The 27748-nt window shown below is 45.0% G+C and overlaps 1 protein-coding gene and 1 long non-coding RNA gene across 11 annotated transcripts in view; one reads left to right on the top strand and one right to left on the bottom strand.

Moving 5' to 3' along the window:
* Positions 1-11365: 11365 nt before the first annotated feature.
* Positions 11366-26931, top strand: LOC111834220 (uncharacterized). Of its 7 annotated transcripts, none has more exons than XR_011993476.1 (6): positions 11366-11430; positions 11898-12015; positions 19940-19994; positions 21200-21343; positions 24397-24447; positions 26267-26931. It is a non-coding gene; the product is annotated as an uncharacterized lncRNA (long non-coding RNA). The 7 variants fall into 7 exon arrangements; XR_011993479.1 differs by having other exon boundaries at positions 11367-11457; XR_011993475.1 differs by lacking the exon at positions 11366-11430 and adding an exon at positions 11677-11739.
* Positions 18154-27748, bottom strand: part of LOC111834219 (galactose-3-O-sulfotransferase 3-like) — a 33735-nt gene continuing 24140 nt past the window's right edge. For all 4 annotated transcript variants that reach the window (XM_023793261.2, XM_023793259.2, XM_072717154.1 and 1 more), the window contains one exon: positions 18154-26324. In XM_023793261.2, coding sequence (XP_023649029.1) covers positions 25040-26320 — 1281 coding nt within the window. In that variant the 5' untranslated portion in view covers positions 26321-26324 and the 3' untranslated portion in view covers positions 18154-25039. The remainder of the gene's footprint in view (positions 26325-27748) is intronic.

Genomic DNA, 27748 nt, shown 5'->3' on the forward strand with positions numbered 1-27748 from the left:
CCAATTGCTGCATTTGTAAAGTGGGGGGAAGAAAAAAAGGTAAAAGATCAACAGCATCTGAAAGAAGTGCAAAAATTGATAAATACATAATCACAAACAAAAATAAAGAATAAAGAAAATAAAAAAGTCAAAGATATTTTATTGTCAATTCACAATATGTGCTAGACATACATGAGAACCGAAATGCTGTTTCTCGCTCACTGGTGTGTGTACCAGACATTCTATACAAAAAAAAGACAGATAACAAGACACAGAACAAACTGACAAGGCCAGAGACATATCGACAAGTGCAAATGGTGACAATAAATATATAGTCAGTTGTGCAAATGATAGCAGTTTAAGAGGCAGTTGTGCAAATGGTAAGAGTAGAAGAGGCGATTGTGCAAATGGTAATAATATTAAGGTAGTTATGTAAATGGTAAACATAGATAAAGTAGTGATGCAAATGGTGAACAATATAGTGCAATACAGTGCAATCATACAAGTCAAATACAAATACAAATTAGCAGCGGAAAGGTATGAGTAAACAGTTCTTGAGGTAGTCAGTGAATAAATAAATTACTGTCCAGGGGCAGGAGGCAGAGTAGGGAGGTAATGGACAGACTTCAGCCTCCTTACAGCCTGGTGGATAAAGCTGTTTAAGAGCCTTGTGGAGCGGGCCCGGAGGGTCCGGTACCTTCTCCCTGAAGGCAAGAGGCTGAAGTGGGAGTGTAAGGGGTGGGAGGAGTCACCAACAATGCTGATGGCTCTGCGGGTGAGGAGGGTATGGAAAGTGTCCGTGAGGGGGGGCAGGGAGGTGCCGATGATCTTGCTGGCTGTATTCACAACCTGTTGCAGAGCTTTACGTTAGGAGGCAGAGCAGCTTCCAAACCACACAGCGATACAGCCAGTGATGATACTCTCAATAGTGCCTTTGTAAAAAGAGAGCATGATGTGTGGTGGAACTTTCGCCCTCCTTAGTTTGCGGAGGAAGTAGAGGTGTGTTTGTGTCTTCCTGGTCAGTGATGTGGTATTATTGGTCCAGGAGAGATCCTCAGAGATATGCACCAGCAGAAATTTGGTTGTTGTCACCCTCTCCACAGTAACACCATCGATGGTCAGTGAGGCATGCTGAGGAGGTCTTCTCCTGAAATCTATCACCATTTCTTTGGTCTTCCTCACATTGAGGAAGAGATTATTCGTCTTACACCATTGGACCAGGTGGCTCACCTGACTTCCATAGTTGGTTTCCTTGTCATTGTTTATGAGGCCCACTACAGTTGTGTCGTCCGCGTACTTGACGAAGTGGTTTGTGCTGTAGGTTGGCACACAGTCGTGTGTCAGTAGTGTAAAGAGTAGTAGGCTTAGCACACACCCCTGTGGAGCCCCTGTGCTGAGCATCCTGGTCCTGGAGGTGTTGCTGCCAACCCGTACTTTTTGTGTCCTCCCTGTTAGGAAGTCCAACACCCAGTTTCAGACGAATGTTTTGAGTCCCAATTGTCCAAGTTTGTGAGTAAGCTGCTGGGGAACAATAGCATTGAATGCTGTACTGAAGTAGAGGAACAGCATTCGTACATATGAGTTCTTTGAGTCGAGGTGTGTGAGGGCTGGGTATAAAGCAGCAGAGATGGCATCATCTCTGGACCTGTTTGACCTGTATGCAAACTGCATTGGGACACAGCTATACAAACGTAACACAGCTATACAAACATACAAAATGGTGGGAGGCCGCAACCACACCCCACAAGAGCCAGAGGTCAATGGAGACAGGCCGAGAAGGCCCAGGACGTCTGCAGCCCCCAAAGAGCACGGAAGAGCCGGAGCCCCACGTCCCAATGACAGCCGCGCCCCCACTCCAGCTGGGGGAGGAGGGAGGACCCAGACGCAGCCCCCGCAGCCAAAAGGGCATGAGCCCCAGAGAACCAAAGGCAAAAGGCAGCTGACCCCGAGAGGGGGCGGCCACACCCATATGAGCCAAGGCCAGGGCCCCTAGGACCCCAGATGGCCGACCATTCCCCGTTAGAGAGCCCCGCCCATGCGGGAGAGGCCCAAGCCCCCCCCGGGCCACCACCCCAAGGAAAAGAGCCAGCAACCATGCCCAGGAGGCCAACCGTCCCCAGGACGGAGCAGCAAGCTCTGGACCCAGGCCCACACCAGCCACACAGACACCCTGCAGACACACCTCTTAGCCATGCACATAGACCATACAAAAAGACATAAGCCCATCCACTCCTGTCACGGATCAACCCCGGGGATCCCCAACTGACGTCAGGAAGACCATGCCTCCGGAGATTCCTTGATCCACCTTTCTCCGTAGCTATACAGGGTTGTCCGGTTTTCAGTGCAACCACCTACCGCAAGCTGTTGCAGGTTATTTCTAATTTAGGGAGACTATTTTAGCCATCGGATCTTGCACTCTGATGCGAGATCTTCTAGAGTTCTCTCTCAGTTTTGCCCTGGTTTATCGAAGATTGAAGAAAACGGTGACAGCCGCTCAAATCCCCATTATGCTGGCCGGGATGGCAGAGCTGTTGGCACTCAGACTGTGACTATAGATCGCAAATTGGATACATCACTGTGACTATTGATCGCAAATTGGATAACATTACGGAGAAGCTCACGGCTTTGCAAAGGATTTTGGATGGCGGAGACCAGCGTGGACATTAGATGAGCTGTGAAATTACAGCTTCTCGCCCGAAAACCCAAACAACCGTATTCTATCTGCTTTTGGCTCCCCACTAATCAGCCCTGGCCTTGGCCAAGGCCGCTGCTGAATTTAACAACACCCCCAGAAGAACAAGGCAGTGAGACTCTCTTGCATTCCTCTCCCCCAATCCCAAGGACACCTGGATACACACACACATATACATATGTACAGTTACGCACTCACCGCACCCTCCCCCCAACCCACGCCTTCGCGGCTTCATACCCCCAGCGTGAACAGGCGGGTCTGTGACTTGCGCTGGATTTGGCTGCAGGACCGGATGGCTGTTTGTCTATGCTGGACTACCTCCACCTCCCCATTTCCCTCCCCTGTTACAAGTCGCAACTTTTTATGTTGTTGGTGTACTGACCATGTGCTTATGTTGCTGAAGTGTTTTTTTCGGTTCCTACAGTCCGTACAGTCCGGGGGCTGTTTTTTTTATTCTCCTCCTCTCTCCTCATGTAATTCTGTTTCTCTCTGTTCTTTCTATATCTCCTGTCTTCCTGACCTGTCTACCCCCCTGTAATGTTTGTGCCAGGGTGTGTCTGTACTGTGGACAGGCTGGTCAATTTATTGCCCAGTGCCCAGTAAAAGGGCACACCCACCAGTAGGGAAGAGGGTACTTGTGGGTGTGGTTCCGGTCAATCCCTCTTCTGTGCAGCGGACTTTTCTCCCAGCAGTATTAATGTGGGAGTTCTCCTAGCAGTCCCTGGCCGTCCTTATTGATTCCGAGGCTGACGAGAGCTTCATAGATTCCACGCTGGCTCAACAATGGGGGATCCCCACCACTCCCGTCCAAGGTTACACGGACACGGAACTTAAGCTCTGAATGGATGGAAAATGGCTACTATCTCCCAGGTTACGGTTCCGGTGAGTCTGTCACTAGAGGGAACTCATGTTGAGACCCTTTCTTTCTATCTAATCAACTCACCCCAGGCACCACTGGTGCTGGGGCATCCTTGGCTTGTCTGTCATAACCCACACATCGACTGGGAGAGGAGCACCATAATTGCCTGGATTTCATTCTGTTTTTCCGTGTCTGCATGCTAGCCAACCACTAGAGGTGCCTGCACAAGATGAGGAGTTCCCGGATTTGTCAGGCATTCCGGCAGAGTACCAAGACCTGAAGCTTGCTTTCAGTAAGTCCCAGGCCGCCTCCCTTCCGCCGCATCAGCTGTATGATCTGCTACCAGGAACCTCCCCTCCCAGGGGCCATCTCTATTCAATTTCGGGCCCCGAAAGAAGGGCAATGGAGGAGTATGTTAACGGAGCTTTGGCTACAGGCATCATCCGCCCTTCTTCTTCCCCTGCTGGGGCAGGTTTCTTTTTCATAGATAAGAAGGACGGCTCTCTTTGACCGTGCATTGACTATAGGGGTCTGAATGAAATCACCGTTAAGAATCACTACCCCCTCCCTTTGTTGTCCTCGGTCCTAGACCTTCTCCAGGGAACCAAAGTCTTTACTAAATTGGATCTTCGTAATGCCCACCACTTGGTGAGGATCCGGGAGGGAGATGAATGGAAGACAGCCTTCAACACCCCTACTGGTCACTACGAGTATCTAGTGATGCCTTTTGGGCTAACTAATGCTCCAGCTGTGTTCCAGGCCTTAATTAACAATGTCCTTCGGGATATGCTGAATAAGTATGTATTTGTGTATCTAGACGACATCTTGATATTCTCGCAGAATGAGCAGCAGCATGTTCGGGCAGTTCTTCAGCGCCTGCTGTCCCATAGATTGTTTCTTAACCCTCTGGAGTCTGAGGCCTCTTTTCCACTTTCAGGGTAGTCTGACATGCCTTGACATTTCAAAATATTTCACCTATCTAAAAAACATTTATCCCAAAGTATTACATTTGCTTTTATTCAGCACAAACTCAGCACCAATAATCTGAGACCACTTAGAATGTTATTATTCTATTTTTTGTTAAAATCAACTTTAAACATATGCTTTCCAAAAACCTATTTTCAGGCATGCTGAGAAATTGTAAAAAATCATTATAGACATTTCTAGCCAAGACTTTTGAGCTCTGAAGCTTATAGACACAGGGGTTGGCTACACATAGGTGAGATATTCTGAAATTTTATGTGGTTTGATTACTAACCACATAAACTACTACTTACTAACTACTTTTTCTCAAAGTCAGTGGCCTGGACAATGAATATTGATGAGATAGGTGTCCTCACACCTGTAGTAGTTTGCATACTGTCAGTGGCCCATCAGTCTGGAATGTCACTGCACCCCACACCCATCACTTTGGAAAGGTAGTTTGAAACGCTAAAAAAGTAGCAACAATAAAATCCGTTTCACAGTTTATTGGTAGAGGGAATGAAAAATGAAAAATTGTGACCATATAAATATAAGAACATAAGAACTACTGTATACAAACGAGAGGAGGCCATTCGGCCCATCGAGCTCGCTTGGGGAGAACTTAACTAATAGCTCAGAGTTGTTAAAATCTTATCTAGCTCTGATTTAAAGGAACCCAAGGATTCAGCTTGCACTACGTTATCAGAAAGACTATTCCATACTCTGACTACACGCTGTGTAAAGAAGTGCTTCCTTAAATCCAGTTTGAAATGTTCTCCCACTAATTTCCACCTATGGCCACGAGTTCTTGTATTTGATGCAGTGCCTATGCAGAGTTAACGGAAATAAAAGAATTCACAATTATTAACGCTCTGGGGACGAGGGCATCGTCGACCGCGTACCTTTCTCGTGTATTTCAGTTTATATCTCGCTGAAATCATTATGTAGAATCATGAAAAAAAACACTGACTAAATCCATAATCTTCCATTGTCAGAAATATTAAAGTTTTTAATATATTTTTTTATATATTAAATATATTTTAATATATTTTTAATATATTTGTTATGCTCGGGTTGCAGGGAAGCAGGGGAGAGGAGCCAGGAAGTAGGGTAAACGTGACTTTATTGCACGTAGACTGGACCGGTGAAACACGACAGCAACGTCAATGACCGGACTGGGGATACAAACGGAAATGCGGACTAAATACACTGAACTAATGACAACAATCCGAAACAGCTGTAAAACACTGGGATTCCACATGAGGTTAACGAGGGGGCGTGGCACACAGTAGGATCGGACGGAGCGGGGCATGACAGAACCCCCCCCCAAAGGCGCGCACACCGGGCGTGCCCAAGAGGAGGCGACGGATGAGACGAGACCGGGGAACAGGACCCGAAAGACAAAAACCAAAAAACATCAACGAGAAACAGGAAACAAGACAGAGACACAGAACAGGAACAAGGACAGGAACCAAGACAAAACCCGACAAAGGACCGGGAATGCAGAGAGACAGACAGAGAAGGGAGACACAGAGGGCACAGAAGGAACACTGAACGGCGACACAAAGGGGCCAGGAGTGAACACAGGAACCACAGGAGGAACAGAGGGACAAGGAGCAAAAACAGGCGGGACTGAGGGAAAGGGAGGAGGAGCCAGGGGAGCCTGAGAGAGCCCAGGCGGGCAGCGGCCGGAGGGACCGCAGGCGACAGGGAGGAGGGAGCAGGAGGGAACCACACAGGGGCCGAGGGAACGGGACGAGGGAGAGACGGAGGGGACACGGAGGGAGCAGGAGGGGACACCAGCGGAGGCAGGTAGGAGGGGGAAGCCGCGGCAGGCGATGGCGCAGCCGGAGCCGGCGAAGGCGCCGTCCGACGCCCCGCCGAAGCAGGGGGGCCCGGAGGCGACCGACATGGAGCCGGAGGCGACGCCGAGGACCGGCACCGAGGCACCGGGGGGGGGACCCGGAGGGGACCGCCGACCCAGAGCCGGAGGACCCGCAGGCAGCCACCGAGCAACAGCTAGGGGCCGAACGGGCGAGCCAGGGGGCAGGGCGGGCGGGACCCGGGCCCGACGCAGGTGTCCCCGCCCTTTCCGGGAGACAGATAGGCGGGGACCTGGCCGGGGTCTGTCACACCGGGGTGACGGTGGAGGAGTCACAGGGGAAGTCAAGGGGGCAGTCACAGGGAAGCCACGGGGGTAGCCAAGGCAATCCCCGAGGGGTCCCACTCAAGCTCCCCCTCCGACTCCACTATGGAGGGAGGAGCATAAGGGCAGCAGTCCGGGACCTCCTCGGAGACAGGGGCCTCGGGAGCCGTGGGGAGCTGACCCGAGAGCTCAGGGGCCGCGGGGAGCTCAGGGGCCGCGGGGAGCTCAGGGGTCAGGACCTCCGGCGAGGTAGCTTGTGAGGCCGCGGGCGAGCTGGGCTGGACAGGCAGAGCGGCGGCCTCAGGCAGGGCCGCGGGCAGAGCGGCGGCCTCAGGCAGGGCCGCGGGCAGAGCGGCGGCCTCAGGCAGGGCCGCGGGCAGAGCGGCGGCCTCAGACAGGGCCGCGGGTACACGGCCAGCAGGCAGCGCCTCAGCAGGCGCGGGAGTCACCGGGGGCGCCTCAGCAGGCGCGGGAGTCACCGGGGGCGCCTCAGCAGGCGCGGGAGTCACGGGGAGCACTGGAGTCACGGGGAGCACTGGAGTCACGGGGAGCACTGGAGGCTGCACAGGGGACTGGGCAGGGGGCACCCACTCCAGGCCAGCAGGGGGTAGTGCAGCTGGAGCAGGTGGCACAGGAACCTCGGGGGGTGCTGCAGGTGGCACAGGAACCTCCTCTGGAGGGGTCAGCTCCGACCGCAACCGGAGCAGCCTTCCCAAGGTCTCCTCCGCCCTCTCCAGCTGTGGAAGTGGAGCCGCTGGAGAGACGGCAGCAAACTCCCTCCGGAGCTGCTCCAGGAGCGCAACTGGCCCCTTATGGCGGGTTCACCCACCTCCCGCCAGTACAGACCCTGGAGGGTGAAAAATCTCCCAGCCATCTCCAGACAGGGCCGTGACTCAGGAACCACGGAGGGAGCTGCAGCCTCAGGAACCACTGGGGACGCTGCAGCCTCAGGAACCACGGGGGGCGCTGCAGCCTCAGGAACCACGGGGGGTGCTGCCCGCTTCCGAAATCGCGGCACCCGCGGGATAGCGTCCTTAATGGACCTGGCCCCTTTAAGGGCCAGGCGGGTCCCATGGAAGGGAGAAGCTGGCTTGGGCAGCGAAGCGGTGGGCGGACGGTCTTCGGGCGTCCGCTTAGGGGAAGCGGCGGTGACGTCACTCGCGAACACCGCCGGGTGGAGAATCGGGCAGGGATTCTCCCTGTGCGCAGCAGGGCATGCAGCGGAAACTGAGACGGCCCCCAGACAGACCTCATGCATGCTCTCCTGTCTTCTGCTTCTCCGCTTTCTTCTCCGCGCTGAGGCAGGCGGAGGCAGGGGCACAACGGGTAGCTCGCTGTCTGTAGGCCCGCAGTCCCAAGCAACCTGCCTCAGCGATATCCTGGCAACCCCCTCCCAAAGCTGCCGCACGTTGTCACGCACCTCCCCCGCAAGGTGCGCGTCTCCGGGCAGGGACATCTCCTCTAAGACGTCCCTGCTCCGGCTGGCTATAGCCCGAAGCAGGGAATTCTCCTGGACTTCAGGCTGGGCAAGCCAGTACAAAACCTCGTCGGTGAGGTCAAGGAAGTCAGCCTCACCGATCTGGGGTTTCTTCTCGTAGAGTCCGGTCATTCTGTTATGCTCGGGTTGCAGGGAAGCAGGGGAGAGGAGCCAGGAAGTAGGGTAAACGTGACTTTATTGCTCGTAGACAGGACCGGGGAAACACGACAGCAACGTCAATGACCGGACTGGGGATACAAACGGAAACGCGGACTAAATACACTGAACTAATGACAACAATCCGAAACAGCTGTAAAACACTGGGATTCCACATGAGGTTAACGAGGGGGCGTGGCACACAGTAGGATCGGACGGAGCGGGGCATGACAATATTTAATTTCATTGTAATGAAATTGTTTTCCACCTGCTTTCTGGAATGTGCTGAAATAAGTATGCAAGAGGAAAAATCTGTCATATAAAAAGATAAGAATACAATAACAGTAAATTAACAATCAAGATCTTTCATGTGTGCTGCAATCCTCATTCTCTGGCACTTCTGACTTCATTTTAACTGAAGATTATCCCACTTCTGCTACCTAAAATTAGGTATAGACTGACTCTCAGTATGCTTGCATGAGATTATTTTAGATGTTGTTCCCAGTTTTTGTATTTCTGGCTCCGCTGAGTAAGCATTTCAGGCATTAAATGTCAGTTTTCACCCAGCAGAGACACAAGCAGTTGCTATTTAGGAACAGTTTAGATTTGCTATTTGTGAATGTAGTGCTGGTCTGGTTGCCTTGATTTTGAAAGTAATTACAAAATATGAACTGTAACATTGTATACTTTTCATACTCCACAATATTTAGTGAAGAAGTTAAGGGTAGAAAATTGACTAATTTATTTCAGTTATGTTAAAACACGCCACAAAAATACCAAAGATTATTTTAAAGTGCCATTGCATGATGTGTACCTTAAGTCAGACCAGTCCCTCCTTGAAGTCTGGAACCGAGTTAAAGCCGTCTTCGGTTGCTACTGTGGATGTTGTGCCAGTACCTGCTGTCAACCTTGAGGATGATGGTCTTATAGGAGTGAACTCCTATTTGACCATATGTGTGTTCGATTGTGCAATTCTGAAATTTTGTCACATCTGGGTTCCCGTTTTAGTCATTTGACTCAGGAACAGGCACAAAATCTCATTCAGTTGATTGAGAGTTTTCCCTCTTTGTTTGGAGATGTTCCTTCTCGAACTACAGTATTAATGCATGACATTCAGGTAACTATTCCTATAAAACAGCGTGCATATCGTGTAAACATGCAAAAACGGAGATTTTTTAAGGGAGAAGTAAATTATCTCTTGGAGCATGGTATGGCTGTGCCTAGTTCAAGTCGTTGGAGTTCCCCTTGTATTGTGGTTCCAAAACCTGATGGAACTTCTTGTCTCTGTACGGATTACCGGCACCTAAATTCTGTGACGATCCCTAATTCTTTCCCCCTTCCTCATATGGAGGATTGCATTGATAGTGTGGGAACGGCCAAGTTTATCACAAAGTTAGATTTACTTAAGGGTTACTGGCAAGTTCCCCTTACTCCTAGAGCTTCTGAGCTCTCTGCTTTTGTGACCCCAGATGCTTTTCTCCAATATACAGTAATGCCTTTTGGTCTGTGAAATGCTCCGGCCACGTTCCAACGACTGGTGAATTTACTGCTATCTGGTGTCGATAACTGTTCAGCATATTTAGATGATCTTGTTGTGTACTCCTTGGATTGGGACCATTATATGTCAATTTTGATTGTGGTGTTTCAGCGTTTAAAAGATGCCTCTTTAACCCTTAATTTAGCGAAGTGTGAATTTGGAAAGGCAACGGTCACCTATTTGGGACATGAGGTGGGTCATGGTTGTGTGCGCCCTATAGATGCTAAAATTACTGCTATCGTTGCCTATCCTGTGCCTAGTACTAGACGAGAATTACGTCGTTTTTTGGGGATGGCCGGTTATTACCGGAATTTTTGTAGGAACTTTTCGACTGTTGTGTCTCCATTAACCTCTCTGCTTAGTCCGAAGAATAATTTTAATTGGACAGAGGCTTGTCAGCATGCTTTTGATAATGTGAAGACTCTATTGACTGCTGAGCCTGTGCTTGTTGCCCCAAATTTCTTCCGCCCTTTTAAATTGGAGGTGGATGCCAGTGCTATGGGGGCAGGAGCTGTTTTGTTGCAAGAAGGTGAGCATGGAGTAGACCAGCCTGTATCTTACTTTTCACGTAAGTTTAATTGTCATCAGCTTAAATATTCCACTGTGGAAAAGGAAACCCTTCCTATGCTGTGGGCATTACAACATTTTGATGTCTATATCGGCTCAACTTCACTTCCTGTGGTCGTTTTTTGGATCATAATAAACACTTCTGGCACTTTTTTCGAGTCTCTTCATTAGTTTTGTTTTTCCTGTAAATGATTCAATAAATACCGTACCGTGCCATTCATACCGAGGTATTACCGTACCGTGAAGTTATTGATACCGTTACATCCCTATTAGAAATCCAAACCTCCCGAGGAAAACCTAAATTTACAATCCCACCACAATATCGACTTCCCCAACACAGCCACAAAATCACAGAAGAGCCAGTGGAAAACGAACGCCGGCATCTTGCCACGCCGGAACATTCATATAGGCCAAGCACCACCCCCAGTCCACTTCTGATCGGATAAGGGCAACGCCAATCTTCATCACTTCATCAGGACAACACAAGACACCTGAAAAAACACACACGTGCCTTCTACAAGCACGTAACATCCCCCCACATAAAAAACACAAACCCCAGTTTGTACACAAAACAACCACTTAAACACGAGACAAAGCATAAGCGACTATATTATCCAAACCCCTCTTATGGCGAATGTCTAACTGGTAATTTTCAGCTACCAAGGCCCACCTCATTAACCGCTGGTTATGATTATACATCCGTGATAAGAATACAAGAGGGTTAAACAGTTTACATGAACACTGAACATATCAATGGCATACAAATTAGCCATCTATCTGTAAACTATGAAACAGTAACTTCAATTTTTCAATTTTAATAACAAAAAATTATTAAACCATGTAAAAAAATAAAGTTTCAATTTAGTATTTCCATCTCTTTTCCTTCGCCGCTACTAGCAGCACCCGCCATTTCCGCATTACTGGATCTGTAGCGACAACAGACCGCAAAGGATGATGACCACGCCTGGGCTGATGGGAATTGTAGTTCCCGCTACCTCCCGTTCACTCCATTCGCCTGAGCAAACCTATCGTTTTATCGAGTCATGCGACCACGGTAGTTTCAAAAAAATTTGCTATTGCGGTACGACGGTATTTACAATACCGTTACATCCCTAATTTCTAATGATGTTTAATATGTAATTATTATATATATGTATATTTATAAATATTGTCAGATGTACCTAGCCCTGTTTTATACCCATTTGGCGTAATCGTGAAGTGGAGGAGTAAGTTAGTTGTGCGTGTAGACTGGAATCTGTCTAGTGACGCTAGCTGAAGTGGGCGGGCGCCAATCCCTGTAAGTTTTTAAGAGAGAGCTAGCCTAGTTAACTATATTTTGTTTAGACAGTTAAAGCGGTATAGGGTAAGTGTTGTTTCTTCGTTTGTTTCTTTGATTTAGCGTCGCCTTTTGCTCCTCCCTAAGGTATTCTGGGTATAAACAGAATAAAATACGCATGTGTTACTAATCCCTTTGGTATTTTTATGGCGTGTTTGGGTTGGTTAATGGTTGCCTTTGCACAGTTGGCGAACAGGTCCCACGTATTCATATTCGCTACCCTGCCCTAGACCAGGGGGTGCGTAACAGTCATCCTGGAAATTTTAACGAAAAAACGAGCGTTTTGGGAGAGTTGCTCTGAGGGTGAGTAGCTTCCCATGATCCCCCACTTGCTTGCTCTGATGTTGCAATTTAATTGATTAATTTTGTGTGTTGTTATATTCCTTTCACTTTGTTAATGGTACATAGTTATAGTGTGTTGTCTTCTTTAGTTAATCTGTATGCTTGTTGGTGGTTTCACGTGTCTTTCTATTTTCAACTGTGATTGTGCCTTGTAGCTTCAATGTTTAGGTCCTCTCTCCATTAGTACTTGTGCATTTTGGTTTGTGTGTAATTATGACGCAATAAAGCCATAGTTCTTAAAGAGGAGATTCAGGTGCTGTTCTTCCACATTGAACCTTGATGTCCTAAAGGCTTGCTACAATATTGTACTTCCAATTAATTTGCATATTAGTGTAAAAGACTTTCGATCCCTTTAATAGGCAAGTGTATGGTTTCAAGCAAGTTTTGGGGCCATTCCGAAATGCATTCATCAATTCCAATCCAAATCAGGAAATGGAACTGTTGGGATCTCCCTGAAATTCAAATCTGTTCCCCATAGTTTTTTTTTCCAATCCCAACTGCAGTTCCATTTCCTAATTTGGATTGGAATTGATGAATGCATTCCGGAATGGCCCCAACCCTGGTTTAAAGTAAATGCACTCTGTAAATGCAACTTTTTTTTTTCTAAGATGGTGTGAAATTTGAATTTGGGGATGGTGTGTGCCTACATTAATTTTATTTTGTTATGACTTAATTCATTCAGTTTCCATAGCTGTTTGTCCCATGCAGAGTATCGGGGTCTGGAGCCTATCCTGCAAACTGTGGGAGAAAGGCAGGGAATGACAGTCTACTTAGTTTGTTTAATGACAGTTGTTCTAACACCGTGGACTTTGTTCCTCCAAAAAGGTTAAGCACTTAAAAGCTAAACCTGAACCATGGCTAACTGATGCCACTTGTGCTCTCAGGCAGGGATGTAAGTAAGCTGAGCTAAAGTGGAAACAAGACCAGCTTCAGGTGTCTTTTGATACTTTTGAACATTTGTCAAAATATCAGAAAGATGTGAAATACAGTGGTACCTCAGTTCTTGAACTCATTAGAACTTGAATTTCTTAAGTCGAACCAACCAGTTTGAAAAAAAATTACCTAGGACTCTATCTGAATCTCAGAAGTCAAACCGTGAACGCCGACCTAAGATACGCGCCGGGAAATGAGTCATGCCGAATGTCTCTCAGCGGATACAAAGGGTAATGCTTCAGTCTCAGCCTCGCATTAGCTGTGATAGCATCGTGCATTTTTACACTAGCTGAATACATATATTTAGACAGTAAAATACATTTAGACAATGATAGACAGTAACAGTAATTATTATTATATAATAAAATACATTTAAAAATAGATTTCTTATTAATTATTGTAATATCATTAAGAATAAACCATTAATACATTTAATTATAATAATATTTTCGGAGACAAAGGCGCAGACGTCAGGGTATCGGGGAATACGGGTTTAATTGCAGGTAAGGCAGGCAAAACGCAGACGGACAATACAATAACCGGACTGGGGAAACATACTGAGACGCTGACTAAATACAGAGAACTAATGACAACAACCAGAAACAGCTGATCACACGGGGATTCCACACGGAGTTAACGAGGGGGCGTGGCACACGGAAGGAGCGGATGATCGGGGCAGGATACATAGTTTTTTTTTTTTTAACTTTACACATTGTTTGGATACATTTATTTTCTTACTTTACAAATTACTGTTTTGATAAATGTGCTTAGATGTGTTTAGTACAGTATATGCTCTTCTTGTTTTATCCAGTTCGTTTTGTGTTGAAATGCTAAAAAACATATTTAGGTGTAATTTTTTGCGGCCGGGAACCAATTAATCGGGTTTCCATTATTTTTTTATGGGGAAAATTTGATCAGAACTCAAACGTTTTAGGATTCGATCTGGAGTTCTGAACGGATTAAGTTCGAGTTCTGAGGTACCACTGTATAACAAAGAACTTTTCAGATATTACTTAAAATAACAGGTCATAGTCCTAGAGTTTTACTTGACACTACAATCACAGTCCTTAATCCTTTTGTTCCTTCATGCCCTAAAATGTCATCAACAGTTTGTGAGGATTTTCTCAGATTTTTTGTTTAAAAAATTGCTGATATGAGATCTCACATTATACCTGCTGTTGATGATCCATCTGCCCTTCCTACAAGCTCCACTGTCTTTCATCACTTTGAGCCTGTATCTCTCCCTTTTTTAGCCACCTTAAACGGAGAACCTGTAATTCAGGTATTGTTCTGTCTTGTTTTCTTAAAGACGTTTTTGATACAGCTGGTCCTAGCATTTTGGGCATTTTAAATAGCTGTCTTAATACTGGTTCAGTCCCAGCTTATTTTATAAAAATGCTGTAGTACACTCTTTAATAAAAAAAAAACCTAATCTGGATCCTACAGATTTCATGTCCAAGTTGCCTTGTCTCCAAGTTGTAGTACTACTTTTTTGAATGAAAATAGCATTCCTGAAGCTTTTGTAATGATACTTTATTGATCCCCATGAGGAAACTCTTTTGCCTACCCTGTCTTGTTCTCCATGATACACAGACACATGTAGGCTTGGCAGTGAAGGGTAACCACCCGCAGCAGTGTCCATGACTTCCACTGAATCCAGGCTCAAAGTGGCAACCTTCCAATCACAGGCACAAAGACATAGACATGTTGGGTTTTAAGGTACAACAAAGCAGGGAGCACTTCTAAGCATTCTTAATGATCTTTTATTCAATGACTCTGGAGGAAGACCATATTTATTTATGATCATGTCACGTTTCGTCTTCCATAAAGGCATGGGGTGAACTCCATCAGGCATATGATCCTTAGCTAGGGGCATGACATCTACTGGTATGCCATGTTTGCTTGCAGTATTATGCAGTACACTGCATACCTTAATGGTGTGGGACACCTAAATCGAATAGGAAAAGTGATGTCAGACATGGCAGTAGTGAGGCGAAGTAACCTCCGTTCACAAATATAGAATCTTATCTAGTTAATACTGCAGTGTGTCTCCTCTCTTAGACTGCAGAGTAGTGAGTGTTCAGCATTCCTATTGCTAGGTGTACTGTTCTTGGAGGTAGCTGGAGTGTATGGTTATAACTGTGCTCCTGCTGAGTTGCAGGATTTGCTACAGGAGTCATCAGCCAGGGCTTTAGGGCATATCCACGATCTCCTGCAATAATGCAGCCTAAAACACAAGGCATTGTGCACTGCATAATGAGGGACAGTCACAGTTTAGCAGTCACACACTTACCAATAAGCAGCCATTTCCTATTGAAGTTTGCTGTAGGCGACATCCAGTGACAGTATTTGGCTCGATGAAGGAGCTGTGTGTCCTACCAGGCCAGTTAACAACAGCATTCAATAGGTTCAAATGTGCATCCTTTTCAGTTGACATATGAAAACTCCTCACCAGCGAGACATGTGAGTGCAGTGTGGGTGCAGTCAATAGCCCTAACTACATTTGGAAAGCCTGAGATGGCATGGAAGTCATTCATTGCTGCAGTTTGTTCTGCTGCAGTATTTGGAAAAGTTGATGTATTGCGACATAAGGTGGGTGGAAAAATGCCTGACGTCCCCAATTTCTCGTGGGAATATCACGGGCAGACAGCACTTGATTAGCCACTGGCTGTACTGGTGTGTCTTGTCAGCTTCTCCAAGAGTTGTGCAAACTCCTGGCAGAGACCACAGAAAACTGACTGATGTGCTATTCATCACTCTCACCAAATATATCTGTGCGTCTCTGCCCAGAGCTGCATGTTCCAAATTCACTAGAAGCCCTAGGTCTGCCATCCTGTGCTTTGCTCATTGAATCTTTGGGCATGTACCTTATAGAATGATTCCTTGTCATTAGCATGACCTGCCTGCACATATTTTGTGTGAACAAACTAGTTCACTCCATTTGTCAATCTGTCAGGGCTGATATTTAAGTGGGAGTCTGTGCATATCCCATGTGCATGTCTTTTTGCTTCAGTTACACTTCTCTGCCACTAGAGGTTTGTGTATACACACGGTCAGGGGTGTTCATAAATATATGCACATTTCTATGCACAGGAATTGATAAATACCATTCTATGTGTAAAAACGTGTGTACGAATGCTTTATGCCACAACTGTATGTAAGCACAGTTGACAAATGAGACCTAAGGTCTGGGTGCGAGAACTCTATTGATGGAAAGAAAAAAACATTCAACTATTCATGGATCAAAGGACCTCAGACATTTTGATCAGAAATTAAAGACTTTTCCCTTATGCTGTTTGATCAGTAAGAATAGTTGTTTTGGTCCTCTGTGCTTAGATGAAGCAGAAGGGTTTTATTGCTGTTGGTAAAAATGGATTTGATTCTGCTGGGTTCAATATTAGGTAAAAGTAAAAGGTTTGCTTCTGAAAAACATCATCAAAGCAGAGGAAATGCTTGTCAGAAAATATCTGTAGAATGAAAAGGGGCAAAAGGAAGAATTTTTTCATTGTTATACTTTTTAACACGTCACCTTTTAGGGAATGTATTATGTTAAATTATAAATTAATTTATTGAACCTTTACTGAATAGTGTTTTATGGATTTAATACTGATTTAACTGATGTTTTGTTGCCCACTGATTAACATAGACAAACATTTCTGGAAATTAGACCGGGGACATCCTGTGCAAGGCTGCAGTGATGTTTACCATGTTGTAACTTCTACAGTCTTTTTCCTTTGTTTAACTTTCTGGGCTGTTCTGAAGCTGTATACTTATATTTCTTGTACAGTGGAGGTCATACCTGCTAAAATGAACCACCATAACTTTTACCTGGTTTGAATCAGGGTATAGTCCATCTGCTTAATGCACAGACATGTCAGTGAAGGCCAGTAATTGTCTGATATTTGATTATTGTAATAAAGGGTCCCCTTTGCAAGCCAAAAGGATGAGCCTTTTTGTTGTTTAAGCTGCTTTCAGTCAGTTATACAGGAATAGTGCTGACATCTGCTGAACTTCAGCCTAGATGCTGATATCAGTGACATGGATATAAGGGGCGTGCTCTCCCTGGGGGGGGAGTAAATGATGATTCTGCATTTGAAGTGTCACCATGGCAGCCTGCCCTCATTGTTTGGGCCAACCACTCGGAGCTGCAGCAATTCATGCACTTTGAAGGAGCCAGAAGGGCTTTGGCAGGCTTGAAGCTTTACTGTTACACACAGAGAAGGAGATCAGAGTGATGCTGATGTCTGGCTCATAGACCAGGCCGCAGGGCCACTTGCTCTGGTGCCGAGCAGAGGGTTGCCAGAGCTGTCTGCATAGGTGGGCTCCAGCAGAAGGGAGCTGGAAGGATGCTAAGAAAAGATATCATTCATTTTCCCGTGAAATAAAATATTTAATGTTTTAGCAAGTGTTCTTCTGGCAATGTGTTGGCACCCCAATGCAGGACCACCTTGCAGTGTTCAGTGTGCCTGTGAACCAGTGTGCTTCTCTTTCTCACGGTAGCTAGGGTAGGTCCTGCCTTGCAGGTGACCACGAGTCCCTTGGCACAGAATCAGCGCTTTACTTTGATCTGATGTAACTTAAAAACTGCTCTTAGTGTGACTCTGTAAGCACTGCCCCACAATGCCGCCCACAAGCAAAGGCAGCATGGAAATTTCAGGTCAGATGTTTGTCACTCTGCAATAACACCTGTCAGTATGTGCAATTACTCAGCTCTGACAGTGACTTTATGCAGACTCACTAAGCCACAAGCAGTATTCTTGCTCGCTGAACCATTGAAAATGTTCAGCTCTTAAACGAGACACCATTTCCACTGACGCCAGCTGTAAAGCTATGAGAGCTGTGCCTCTGGGAGACATGGCTAACAATGTGTTTTCAAAGGGTTCTAAGCCTTCACTCTCCTGTTTATTTAATCATATTCCCTCCATGCCACTTCTGCCCACCCACAATATTCCTTGTTTATTCTCTGTGGATTTCATCGGTTCATGGTGTTCTGTTCCTTGATAAATTTGCATAGCACTTCTCTTTTTCAGCCATTTAATTTTATATTCCTTTGACCTTGTGCTAGCATCTCTTTCCAGGCCAGCAAACACTCTGCTCTTGATGTGAATCCTATAATATCTGTTTGCCAGATAAGAGTTATTGATGTAAATATGAAGCTTCTAGACATTGGATGGATCCATTCCTGTATTTGCAGACATACCTACTGCTCCAGTCACCTCCCCACATTGACCTGCTTCCACCATACACTCCTCACCCCCTCCTCACCATACAGTAACCTGTTTCCAAACCTGTGCCAGCCACATCCTTCCTTCCCACCTTCCCCGCTTCACACAAAACAGAAAAAGAACCAGATCTGTGCGTTAAAACCATACATTTCACAGTAAAACAAAATATAATGAACATGTTTTATACAAACTAAAAGGTTTTATATGAAATAAATACATTGTTCATTAAATATTCTTGATATATTTATGTTTATAGGTTTCGTAAAATCCTCCTAATTCGATTTCATGCACATCATCAGTCAGCTGAAAATCAGGCAGCAGCACAACACCCAGGGGAGAATGTGCCTCATGTTCTCAGAATACTTTAATTTATTCTGGCAGGACATGATGCAGGGGACATCCTATACAGGATGCCAGTCCATGCTAGAGGCATGAGGCAGGGGACATCCTATACAGGATGCCAGTGCATGCTAGAGGCATGAGGCAGGGGACATCCTATACAGGATGCCAGTGCATGCTAGAGGCATGATGCAGGGGACATCCTATACAGGATGCCAGTCCATGCTTGAGGCATGATGCAGGGGACATCCTATACAGGTTGCCAGTCCATGCTAGAGGCATGATGCAGGGGACATCCCATACAGGATGCCAGTCCATGCTAGAGGCATGAGGCAGGGGACACCCCAGACAGGATGCCAGTGCATGACAGGGCATGAGGCAGGGGGCATCCTATACAGGATGCCAGTCCATGCTAGAGGCATGAGGCAGGGGACATCCTATACAGGATGCCAGTCCATGCTAGAGGCATGAGGCAGGGGACATCCTATACAGGATGCCAGTCCATGCTAGAGGCATGATGCAGGGGACATCCTATACAGGATGCCAGTCCATGCTAGAGGCATGAGGCAGGGGACATCCTATACAGGATGCCAGTCCATGCTAGAGGCATGATGCAGGGGACATCCTATACAGGATGCCAGTCCATGCTAGAGGCATGAGGCAGGGGACACCCCAGACAGGATGCCAGTGCATGACAGGGCATGAGGCAGGGGACATCCTATACAGGATGCCAGTCCATGCTAAAGGCATGATGCAGGGGACACCCCAGACAGGATGCCAGTGCATGACAGGGCATGAGGCAGGGGACATCCTATACAGGATGCCAGTCCATGCTATAGGCATGATGCAGGGGACACCCCAGACAGGATGCCAGTGCATGGCTGGACACACAGTCACACAGAATTGGTGATTTAGAAATACCAGTTCACCTATAGTATTAGCATATATTTTGGATTTCATAAGGAAGCTACAGAGCCCAGAGGAAGCCTGCATGGCCTTGAGGAGAGCATACACAATGCAGATAGAAAGAGCTAGCAGGAGTGATGCTTCTGTGCTGTTCACTTGGCAACTGCATACAATATCATATTTAAAATATAGCTACACATTTACAGCTGATTTAAATTACATATACTTATTTACAAGACTTTTTCGATCTCAAAATGGCATGAATATATACAGCATGAACACTGACCACACATATACAGCCATGGCCAAATGCCAGAAATATAGATTTTCACAAAGTCTGTTGCCTCAGTTTTTATGATGGCAATTTGCATATACTCCAGAATGTTATGAAGAGTGATCAGATGAATTGCAATTAATTGCAAAGTCCCTCTTTGCCATGAAAATGAACTTAATCCCAAAAACCCATTTCCATTGCATTTCAGCCCTGCCACAAAAGGACCTGCCTACATCATTTCAGTGATTCTCTCGTTAACACAGGTGAGAGTGTATACAAGGACAAGGCTGTAGGTCACTCTGTCATGCTGATTGAGTTAGAATAGCAGACTGGATGCTTAAAAAGGAGGGTGGTACTTGAAATCATTGCTCTTACTCTGTTAACCATGGTTACCTGCAAGGAAACATGTGCAGTCATCATTGCTTTCCACAAAAAGGGCAAGGATATTGCTGCTAGTAAGATGGCACTTAAATCAACCATTTATCAGGTCATCAAGAACTTCAACACTTTCTGTTGTTGTGAAGAAGAAAGTCCAGAAAGTGCCAGGACCATCTCAAGCTGATACAGCTGTCGGATCAGGGCACCAGCAGTGCAGAGCTTGCTCAGGAATGGCAGCAGGCATTATGACATGCTTGTAATTATACTTCAGTATACCATAGAAACTTCTGACAAAAAGATCTACAAACAATGAAGCAGCAGACTTTGTGAAAAACAATATTTGTGTAATTCTCAAAAGTTTTGGCCACTCCACTAATCAGATCGCTTGTTTTGTCATGCATATTTATATTTAACAATCCCTATTCAGTCATTTTGAGTTGCATGATTACAATTCATGCTTTTGCATGATTTTGTTCTATTTATAGAGTATGTTTCAACTAAATTTATAGAGTGCAAGTGATAAATAGTTCAGGAAAGAAACCAATCAATTTATTTATTAAATGTAAATCCTTCACTGTGATGTGATTTTGAGGTATTTTGACAGATATTTCAGCCTACCTAGAGATTTATTTTGTTCATTCATCCAGGTTAAAAGTGAGTTTCATCAGCATTTCCACAGAAAGTAGAATCACTGACTTGTTAGGCTCTGTGGGCAGCAGAAAGTCTTAAGCTCCTTCTATTGGGGCTGCCCTAAATTGAGTTGGTATTTCAAAACTAAAGTAGTAAATTCAATGGCAGTGCATTGAGCTACCTTGGTGACTCTGACTGAGCCAACTCTGTGTCCTTGGTCTGAACCAGAGGTAGGTGCCTCAAGGTCAATTTAGACTGCACTTCCAGTCTAAATACTGGGCTCAGTCCGATTGCTCTTTCGAGCAATGCTCAGTGCTTGGCTAGGTTCTGTCAGTTGTTCTTTTTTCTGGGGCTATTTTTGTCCATTGTAGTTTTGTTTGCAGGATTGTTTACTGTGTACATTCTCCTCTAGCTTTCATGTCTGAGTTGTTGTGGTGGGTTTTCTGTTTTTATATTTCAGCCCCATCTCCTGGTCTACGTGTCCTAGTTCCTGTTCCTGGTTCCTCTTGTTCTGAGACTTCTTTGGACACCTCATCCAGCACCAACAGTTACCTGTTTCCTGTTCAATGGACTTCGAGCCCCTCGGGCAGAATGTCTGGCATAGGTGAGGCCCTCCAGTTCAGATTTTTCTTTACTTTTACTTTATCAGTTGAGGAAGCAAATAAAAAGAATATTACCAAGTGCCTGGAGTCCTTGTGTGACAATAGATCAGTTACAAATTTTTTTATAAAGCTGGTTGTTTTTTCTTTCAAATTTACATTCATCTGAAGTACAGTAAAATCATAAACTTTAGGTTTTGTTTTTGCAGTCACAGTTGTTACCTGTGTTGTAGCATTTAAAGCTGACATGCATTTGTGTACGAATGTGCTGTGCAGGATATTAACTGCAGGTGTTGTTCATCACTTGTTATTTCAAACCAAATAAACAATGGAATTTTTAATGAAAAGCTTAAATACAACATGCATGTTGTTTTAACAACAGCTTTAAATGAGCAACTAAGTGTCTTACATTTTTAAAAAATAAAACATGAATTAAATGCTGCATAACGTGCCATAAAGTAACCATGGAAAAGCAGATGCTGACAGAAAAATGCACATTTCATAACAAGCAATTTAGTGCAGAAGCAAGGTAAGTGCAACAATGTAAGTTATTAACATTATGTACCTGCATTCTTATTTATGAACACCTTTTATCAGACATTAACATTAAATGAAACCGAAACATTAAATGTTAATTTAGAGCAACCCAACATTTACAAATTTGCATTGACCATTTATATCTATCATGAAAAAAGAAACTACAATAAATAATGAACAGAAACACATTATCATATTATCATGTCTGATATTTGCCCGTTCGGCAGGGAAAAATTCCAAAGTGCGTGTTTTCTCAGCCTGGAAAATGCATTTTGAGTAGGAAATCTCACAGTCTTTGCACCATGACTACTTGGCTCCTTAAGGGTTTTTTCTAATTGTAGCAAATGGCATGCAAGTGGATAACTGCAGATAAAGTATCTAGACTTGTGTTGCCAACAACTATTTGGTTTTTATGACATACTGTTTATGACATGTTTGTAATTTTTCATTTCTTGTGGCTTATGTGGTTTTGAATTATACAGTATTCTGATAAATCCAAATTAGTTTGGGGTCTAGGTTGATATATTTTACACAGAAGGTCTTGATAATTATTGACAAAATACTATCACAATAACTTCTCACAAGACAAAAAAAGACATACCTACACAGGTGCACTACAGGTTTGTTGAGATACAGTGGATATGAAAAGTGTGCACACACCCCAGTTAATAATGCCAGGATTTTTTGAGGTAAAAAAATCAGACCACGATAAATCATTTAAAAACTTTTCCCACCATTAATGCAACCTAAAACCTGTTCAATTCAATTGAAAAAAAATCTGTTAGGGTGAAAAATATGTTAAAAAAAAAAAAGTACAATAAGCTGGTTGCATAAGTGTGCACCCCCTTAAAGTAATACAGATGCTCCTCTACTTACGAACTCTCAACTTACGAGCTTTCAGACATACGAACAAAGAGGACTGTAAGTCCAAATTGTGTTAATTGCGCTCCTGTTTCCTGTCTGCAACATCATTTTTTTTTTCCGTGCGGCAATTCCGGGTAGTACGACTTCTGGCCGCTACTCCCGCCATGCAGCAGCGTAGCGTGTGTACTCCCAGCATATCCTAGTTATCTGTACTTGTGTATACCCTTAAAATTATGTTGAATAACGACTTACGAACATTTTAAGTTATGAACGGCTGTTCGGAATGTATCTCATTCGTAAGTGGAGGAGCATCTGCACTTTATTGAAGCACCTTTTGATTTAATTACAGCATTCGGTCTTTTTGGGTAGGAGTTTATCAGGCAATATTTGCCCACAATTCCATGCAAAGGCGCTTCAAATCTCTTCAAAGGGCATCTCTTGTGCACAGCCCTCTTCAGGGTCACCTACAGATTTTCAATTGGATTTAGGTCTTGGCTCTGGCTGGGCCATTCCAAAACTTTTCTTCTGATGAAGCCATTCTTTTGTTGATTTGGATGCATGCTGAGGGTCATTGGTGTGAAAGGTGAAATTCCTCTTCAGCTTTCTAGCAGACACCTAAAGGCTTTGGGCTAAAATTTATTGGTATTTGGAAGTATTCCACCTTGACTAAAGCCCCAGTTCCAGCTGAAGAAAAACAACTGTAAAGCATAATGCTGCCAACACCAACCTTCACCGTGGGTATGGTGTTCTTTTGGTGATATTTTTGTGTTATTTTTGCGCCATGTATCTTTTGGAACTGTGGCAAAAAAGTTCAACCTTGGTTTCATCAGACCATAAAACATTTTCCCAAATGCTTTTGGGAGACTATGTATTTTTCTGGAAAATTTAGGATGTTTTTCCATCTTGCAACCCTACCCCATAGTCCAGACATATGGAGAATAAGAGAGATTGTTGTCACATGTAGTACACAACCAGCACTTGCCAGAAATTCCTGTAGCTCCTTCAGTGTTGCTGTAGGCCTCTTGACAGCCTCCCTGACCAGTTTTCATCTTGTCTTTTCATCAATTTTGGAAGGACGTTGAGGAACCGATAACCACTTTTGTCCCATATACTCTCCACTTCACTCCATGTTGCAAGGTATATCTAATGCAGTGGAATTGTTTTGTACCCTTCTGCTGAATGATATCTTTCAACAATGATCCCTTTGATGCTTTGTTAGCTCTCTGTGAACCATGGCTTTTGCTGTAGGCTGCAACAGAGTAAATGTCAGGAAAATTCTACTACGACAACTGAACTTTATTTGGGGTTAATCAGAGTTAATTTATTTGATGGCAGGTGTATATCCAAAAAGACTGAATGCTGTAATTAAATCAAAAGGTGCTTCAACAAAGTATTAGTTTAACGGTGTGCATTTTTTGCCCTAACAAATTTATTTTTCAGTTGAACTGTACAGGGTATAATAATAATAATACATTTTATTGATCCCTGTGGGAAATTGTCTTTACACCTCCCTCAACTTGCTCTATTTTGTAGAGTAAGTTGTCCGTGAAGGGCAGTCACCTGTAGCAGTGCCCAGGGAACTGGGGATTATGGACCTTGCTCAAGGACCCGCAGACATGCTGAGGCTGGGTTTAAACTGGCGACCTTCTGATTACAGGCACACAGGCTGAGCCCACTGAGCCACACACTGCCCCAGGTCACATTAAAGGTGAGAAGTGTTTTTAAATCATTTATCATGGTCTCATTTTCAACATTTTGGCATTTTAACAGGGATGTGTGTACTTTTTATATCCACTCTAGATCCTTAACCTGCTTATAAGTGTAGAAAACTTACTTAAGTGTTCATAGCCTGAGACCTTCCTATTCAATGTGCATTGGTATACAAAAGTTACGATTTGAACTAGAGGTTGCCCTCTAGTGCAGTGTTTCCCCTGGTCCTCGGAGACCCCTAGACAGTCCACATTTTTGCTACCTCCCAGCAAAAACATGGACTCTCTGGGAGGAAGTAAAAACAGACCGTCTAGGGGTCTCTGAGGACCGGGTTGGGAAACACTACACTAGACCTTGTCCGATGATAATCCAAGGGTTAGTTTGAGGGCTGGGGTAATTCTGCACTGCAGCAGAAGTGTGTAATGATGCCAGCAGTGGAAGATGAGAGGGAAGGTCTGTAGTGAGGAGGAAGTGGAGAATCTGTAGTGTGATGGTGTGTGCTCTGAGAGGATGGATGAGGGTCTGTTGTGCACCAACCACTCCTGTGAGGGCAGAAAATTTGTTGTTAAAAGCATGGAGTCAAGTCAAACCTACAGCAGCTCTTTGTGCAGCACCTGGGGCACAGCCCCTGCCTGCCTCCGGGCATCGGTAGCCTGGGAGCTGAGAGTGGGGCTGGGAAGGGTCAGAGGAGACCGTACTGTCGAGTGAGCGTGTGCCAGGATGGGACGCTCAGGCGGAGGAACCCACAGCGAGTGGCTCCGGCGGTAACGTTGAGACTGAGAGCGGAGGAGTAGCCGGGAGTACTGCACCTCCGGCATGAGGAGCTTGACGCATAGGTCATGTGACATGGCGCCTGCCCCTCTGCCCAGGCGTGAGGCGTTGGGTGGCAGGTCATAGCCCATGATATCCACCTTGGGGCTTGGCTGCCACGGCCGGAGCTCCTTGTTCCTAATGAAGGCAGCAGGTCGCAGCTGGGGAAGGCGGCCCCCAAAGCAGCCCTGTACCAGTCTGACCTGGGCACTCTGGAGCAAATGCACCTCGCGCCCTACACTGCTCAGCCCCAGTGCTCGCAGCCGCTCCCACAGTGATTTGTTAAAGTGCTCGTAAAGCGCCGTGTCTAGTGCATTCCAGCTGCGTATGCGAGCCGGCAGGTCAGCGCCCAGGCTGCGACGGGAGCTCGGCCTGCGCATGTTCATCCTCACATACAGCATGTCCTCCAGGTCCCAGGCCAGCAGGTGGCGCAGCAGCACCAATGACTCGTCAAAGTGCTCTGCAATCATCACCAGCGAAAATATGCGCTCCACCTCGCCAATAAAGCCTTTGATGTAGGCTTTGTCCTTGGGTGACCGGTCCTTATCCCCTCCCAGGTCAAAGGTCAGCGTGTTGCGAGCATACATGGAGTCTTTCTCATGTGGCCGGTAGTAGTGCCATGGCTGCTCCAGGAAAGCTTCCAAAGATCCATTAGGGACACGCTTGAAGCTCAAGCAATACTGGTTGTAGTAGCTAAAGAGGGATTCAAACATGGAAGTCGGCTCCCGCAGAATGGTTATATAAACAGTGTCATTGGGCATTAAGCGACGCAGCTCAGAATGATTAAAGCGCATATGACTAGTGATGACCTGGGGGGACATGGTGTGAGAATGCACAAAGCGGGTGCTGAAAGTCCGTGGGTAGCAGAACTGGTGGTCACACGCCTGGATTGGCAGCGCCACCGTTAGGTTATTGCGTTCAGCGAAGCGGAAGAGGAGGTTCTGTACAGTGGTGCTGGCTGTTTTATGCGTCTTCAAGAAGGCAATGCTAGTGTGCTTGGTCTTCAGGCCTGAGGCAGAGGATGACTGCAGTGAGGAGTAGCCCAGGTGGAAAGGCCTCATCGTCCTGCATTCAAGGTGACGAAAAAAGATGGGGGAAGTCAAGCATGGAGCAAGACAGTTAATGCATGAATAATCAGTTACATCAGGTGTTATTGTCACAGTAGGTACTTTACTCTTACAATCCTAAAGTTCATTTGTTTCTGGGGAAATTCTTGATTTGATTCAAGGAAAATAAGGCAATGCTTGGTGTCTGAAAGAACACACTAAGTATAGAATTCAAAAACTAATAAAATCAGACCAACTTCTTTATGCATAATCGTATTCTACATCGTAAATTCTTAAACAGCATTTGCTCAGTCCATGATTTAATGCCTACCTGATAACTTTAAAGCTATAATTACATTCTGAAATTATGCAATGTATCATTGTGGAGTTATAAATTTACCTAACATAACTTTATTGAACTTTCCCTTAGTAATGTATAAACTATTTCCCAAGACAAAACTATGAGTATCAATAATATATCTTGCATTAATTTATCTATGGAAAAAAATCACCATAGTCACGTTAACAGTGCTGAAGAGGAGAATGTAAAACCACCCGATGTTGTTTATAAAAGATATTGCTTTATCAGGAATGTAAATTGCTCAATAAATTATTATAGAAATTAATTAATTAGCAATGATAAATACCTTACAGTATTATGTCAGTTTTGCAACCATGACATGTTTGACAAAGTGCAGGTTGTTCACTCTTAATGAGACAATCAGGTACAAAAACAAACACAGTCACTGAACTTCAGTCACTGTGTTTCTTGAAGACTTGTGTCATTGCTGGTTCATATGTAATTGGCACAAGAAAATATCACTCTATGGATCTTTTAATGTACAAACCTGTATAATATATTTGATCCGTAGCTGAGCAGTATATAAAATATGATGGTCCTCAATTATGAAACAAGTATACGACAGAAAAGTGTGCATACATTTCCATGCAAAGCTTGCCATTGATCAACTTGGATGTGAGTGGAAGCTATGACCTAATCTCACACAGAGTGCGAATTACCCCTCCATAATTGGGGGGTACTGCCTTCATAACACTTCTATGACCATTATGGTTCGCTACCGCGTCAATATGAATAGTTGCCACCAGGTTCAATGTTAAGAGTGCAAGATGCGTAGGGGTGTTTACTAACATGTTTGCAACACACGGTCATGGTCTGGACATGCGACAAAATGAGAATCAATACAGAAGATCTCATTATCCTTATCCCAATCCAAAAGATTTTGGTTTTGATAACTCCCAGGAATTATCCTAGAAGAAGTATACTAGTAAAAGTAATAAGCCTATACATTTACAAACAGCCTGGTCTGGTCCAGCAGTCTGGTGTTATTCCTGCCCTCTCAGTCCCCCCAGCTCCAACAGCCTCCAGAAATAAATATTTGCCTATTAGGCTAATATATGTCTTGATGACACAGTAGATCTTAA

This window comes from Paramormyrops kingsleyae, chromosome 10 (assembly GCF_048594095.1).
Source record: "Paramormyrops kingsleyae isolate MSU_618 chromosome 10, PKINGS_0.4, whole genome shotgun sequence".
NCBI classification, from domain to species: domain Eukaryota; kingdom Metazoa; phylum Chordata; class Actinopteri; order Osteoglossiformes; family Mormyridae; genus Paramormyrops; species Paramormyrops kingsleyae.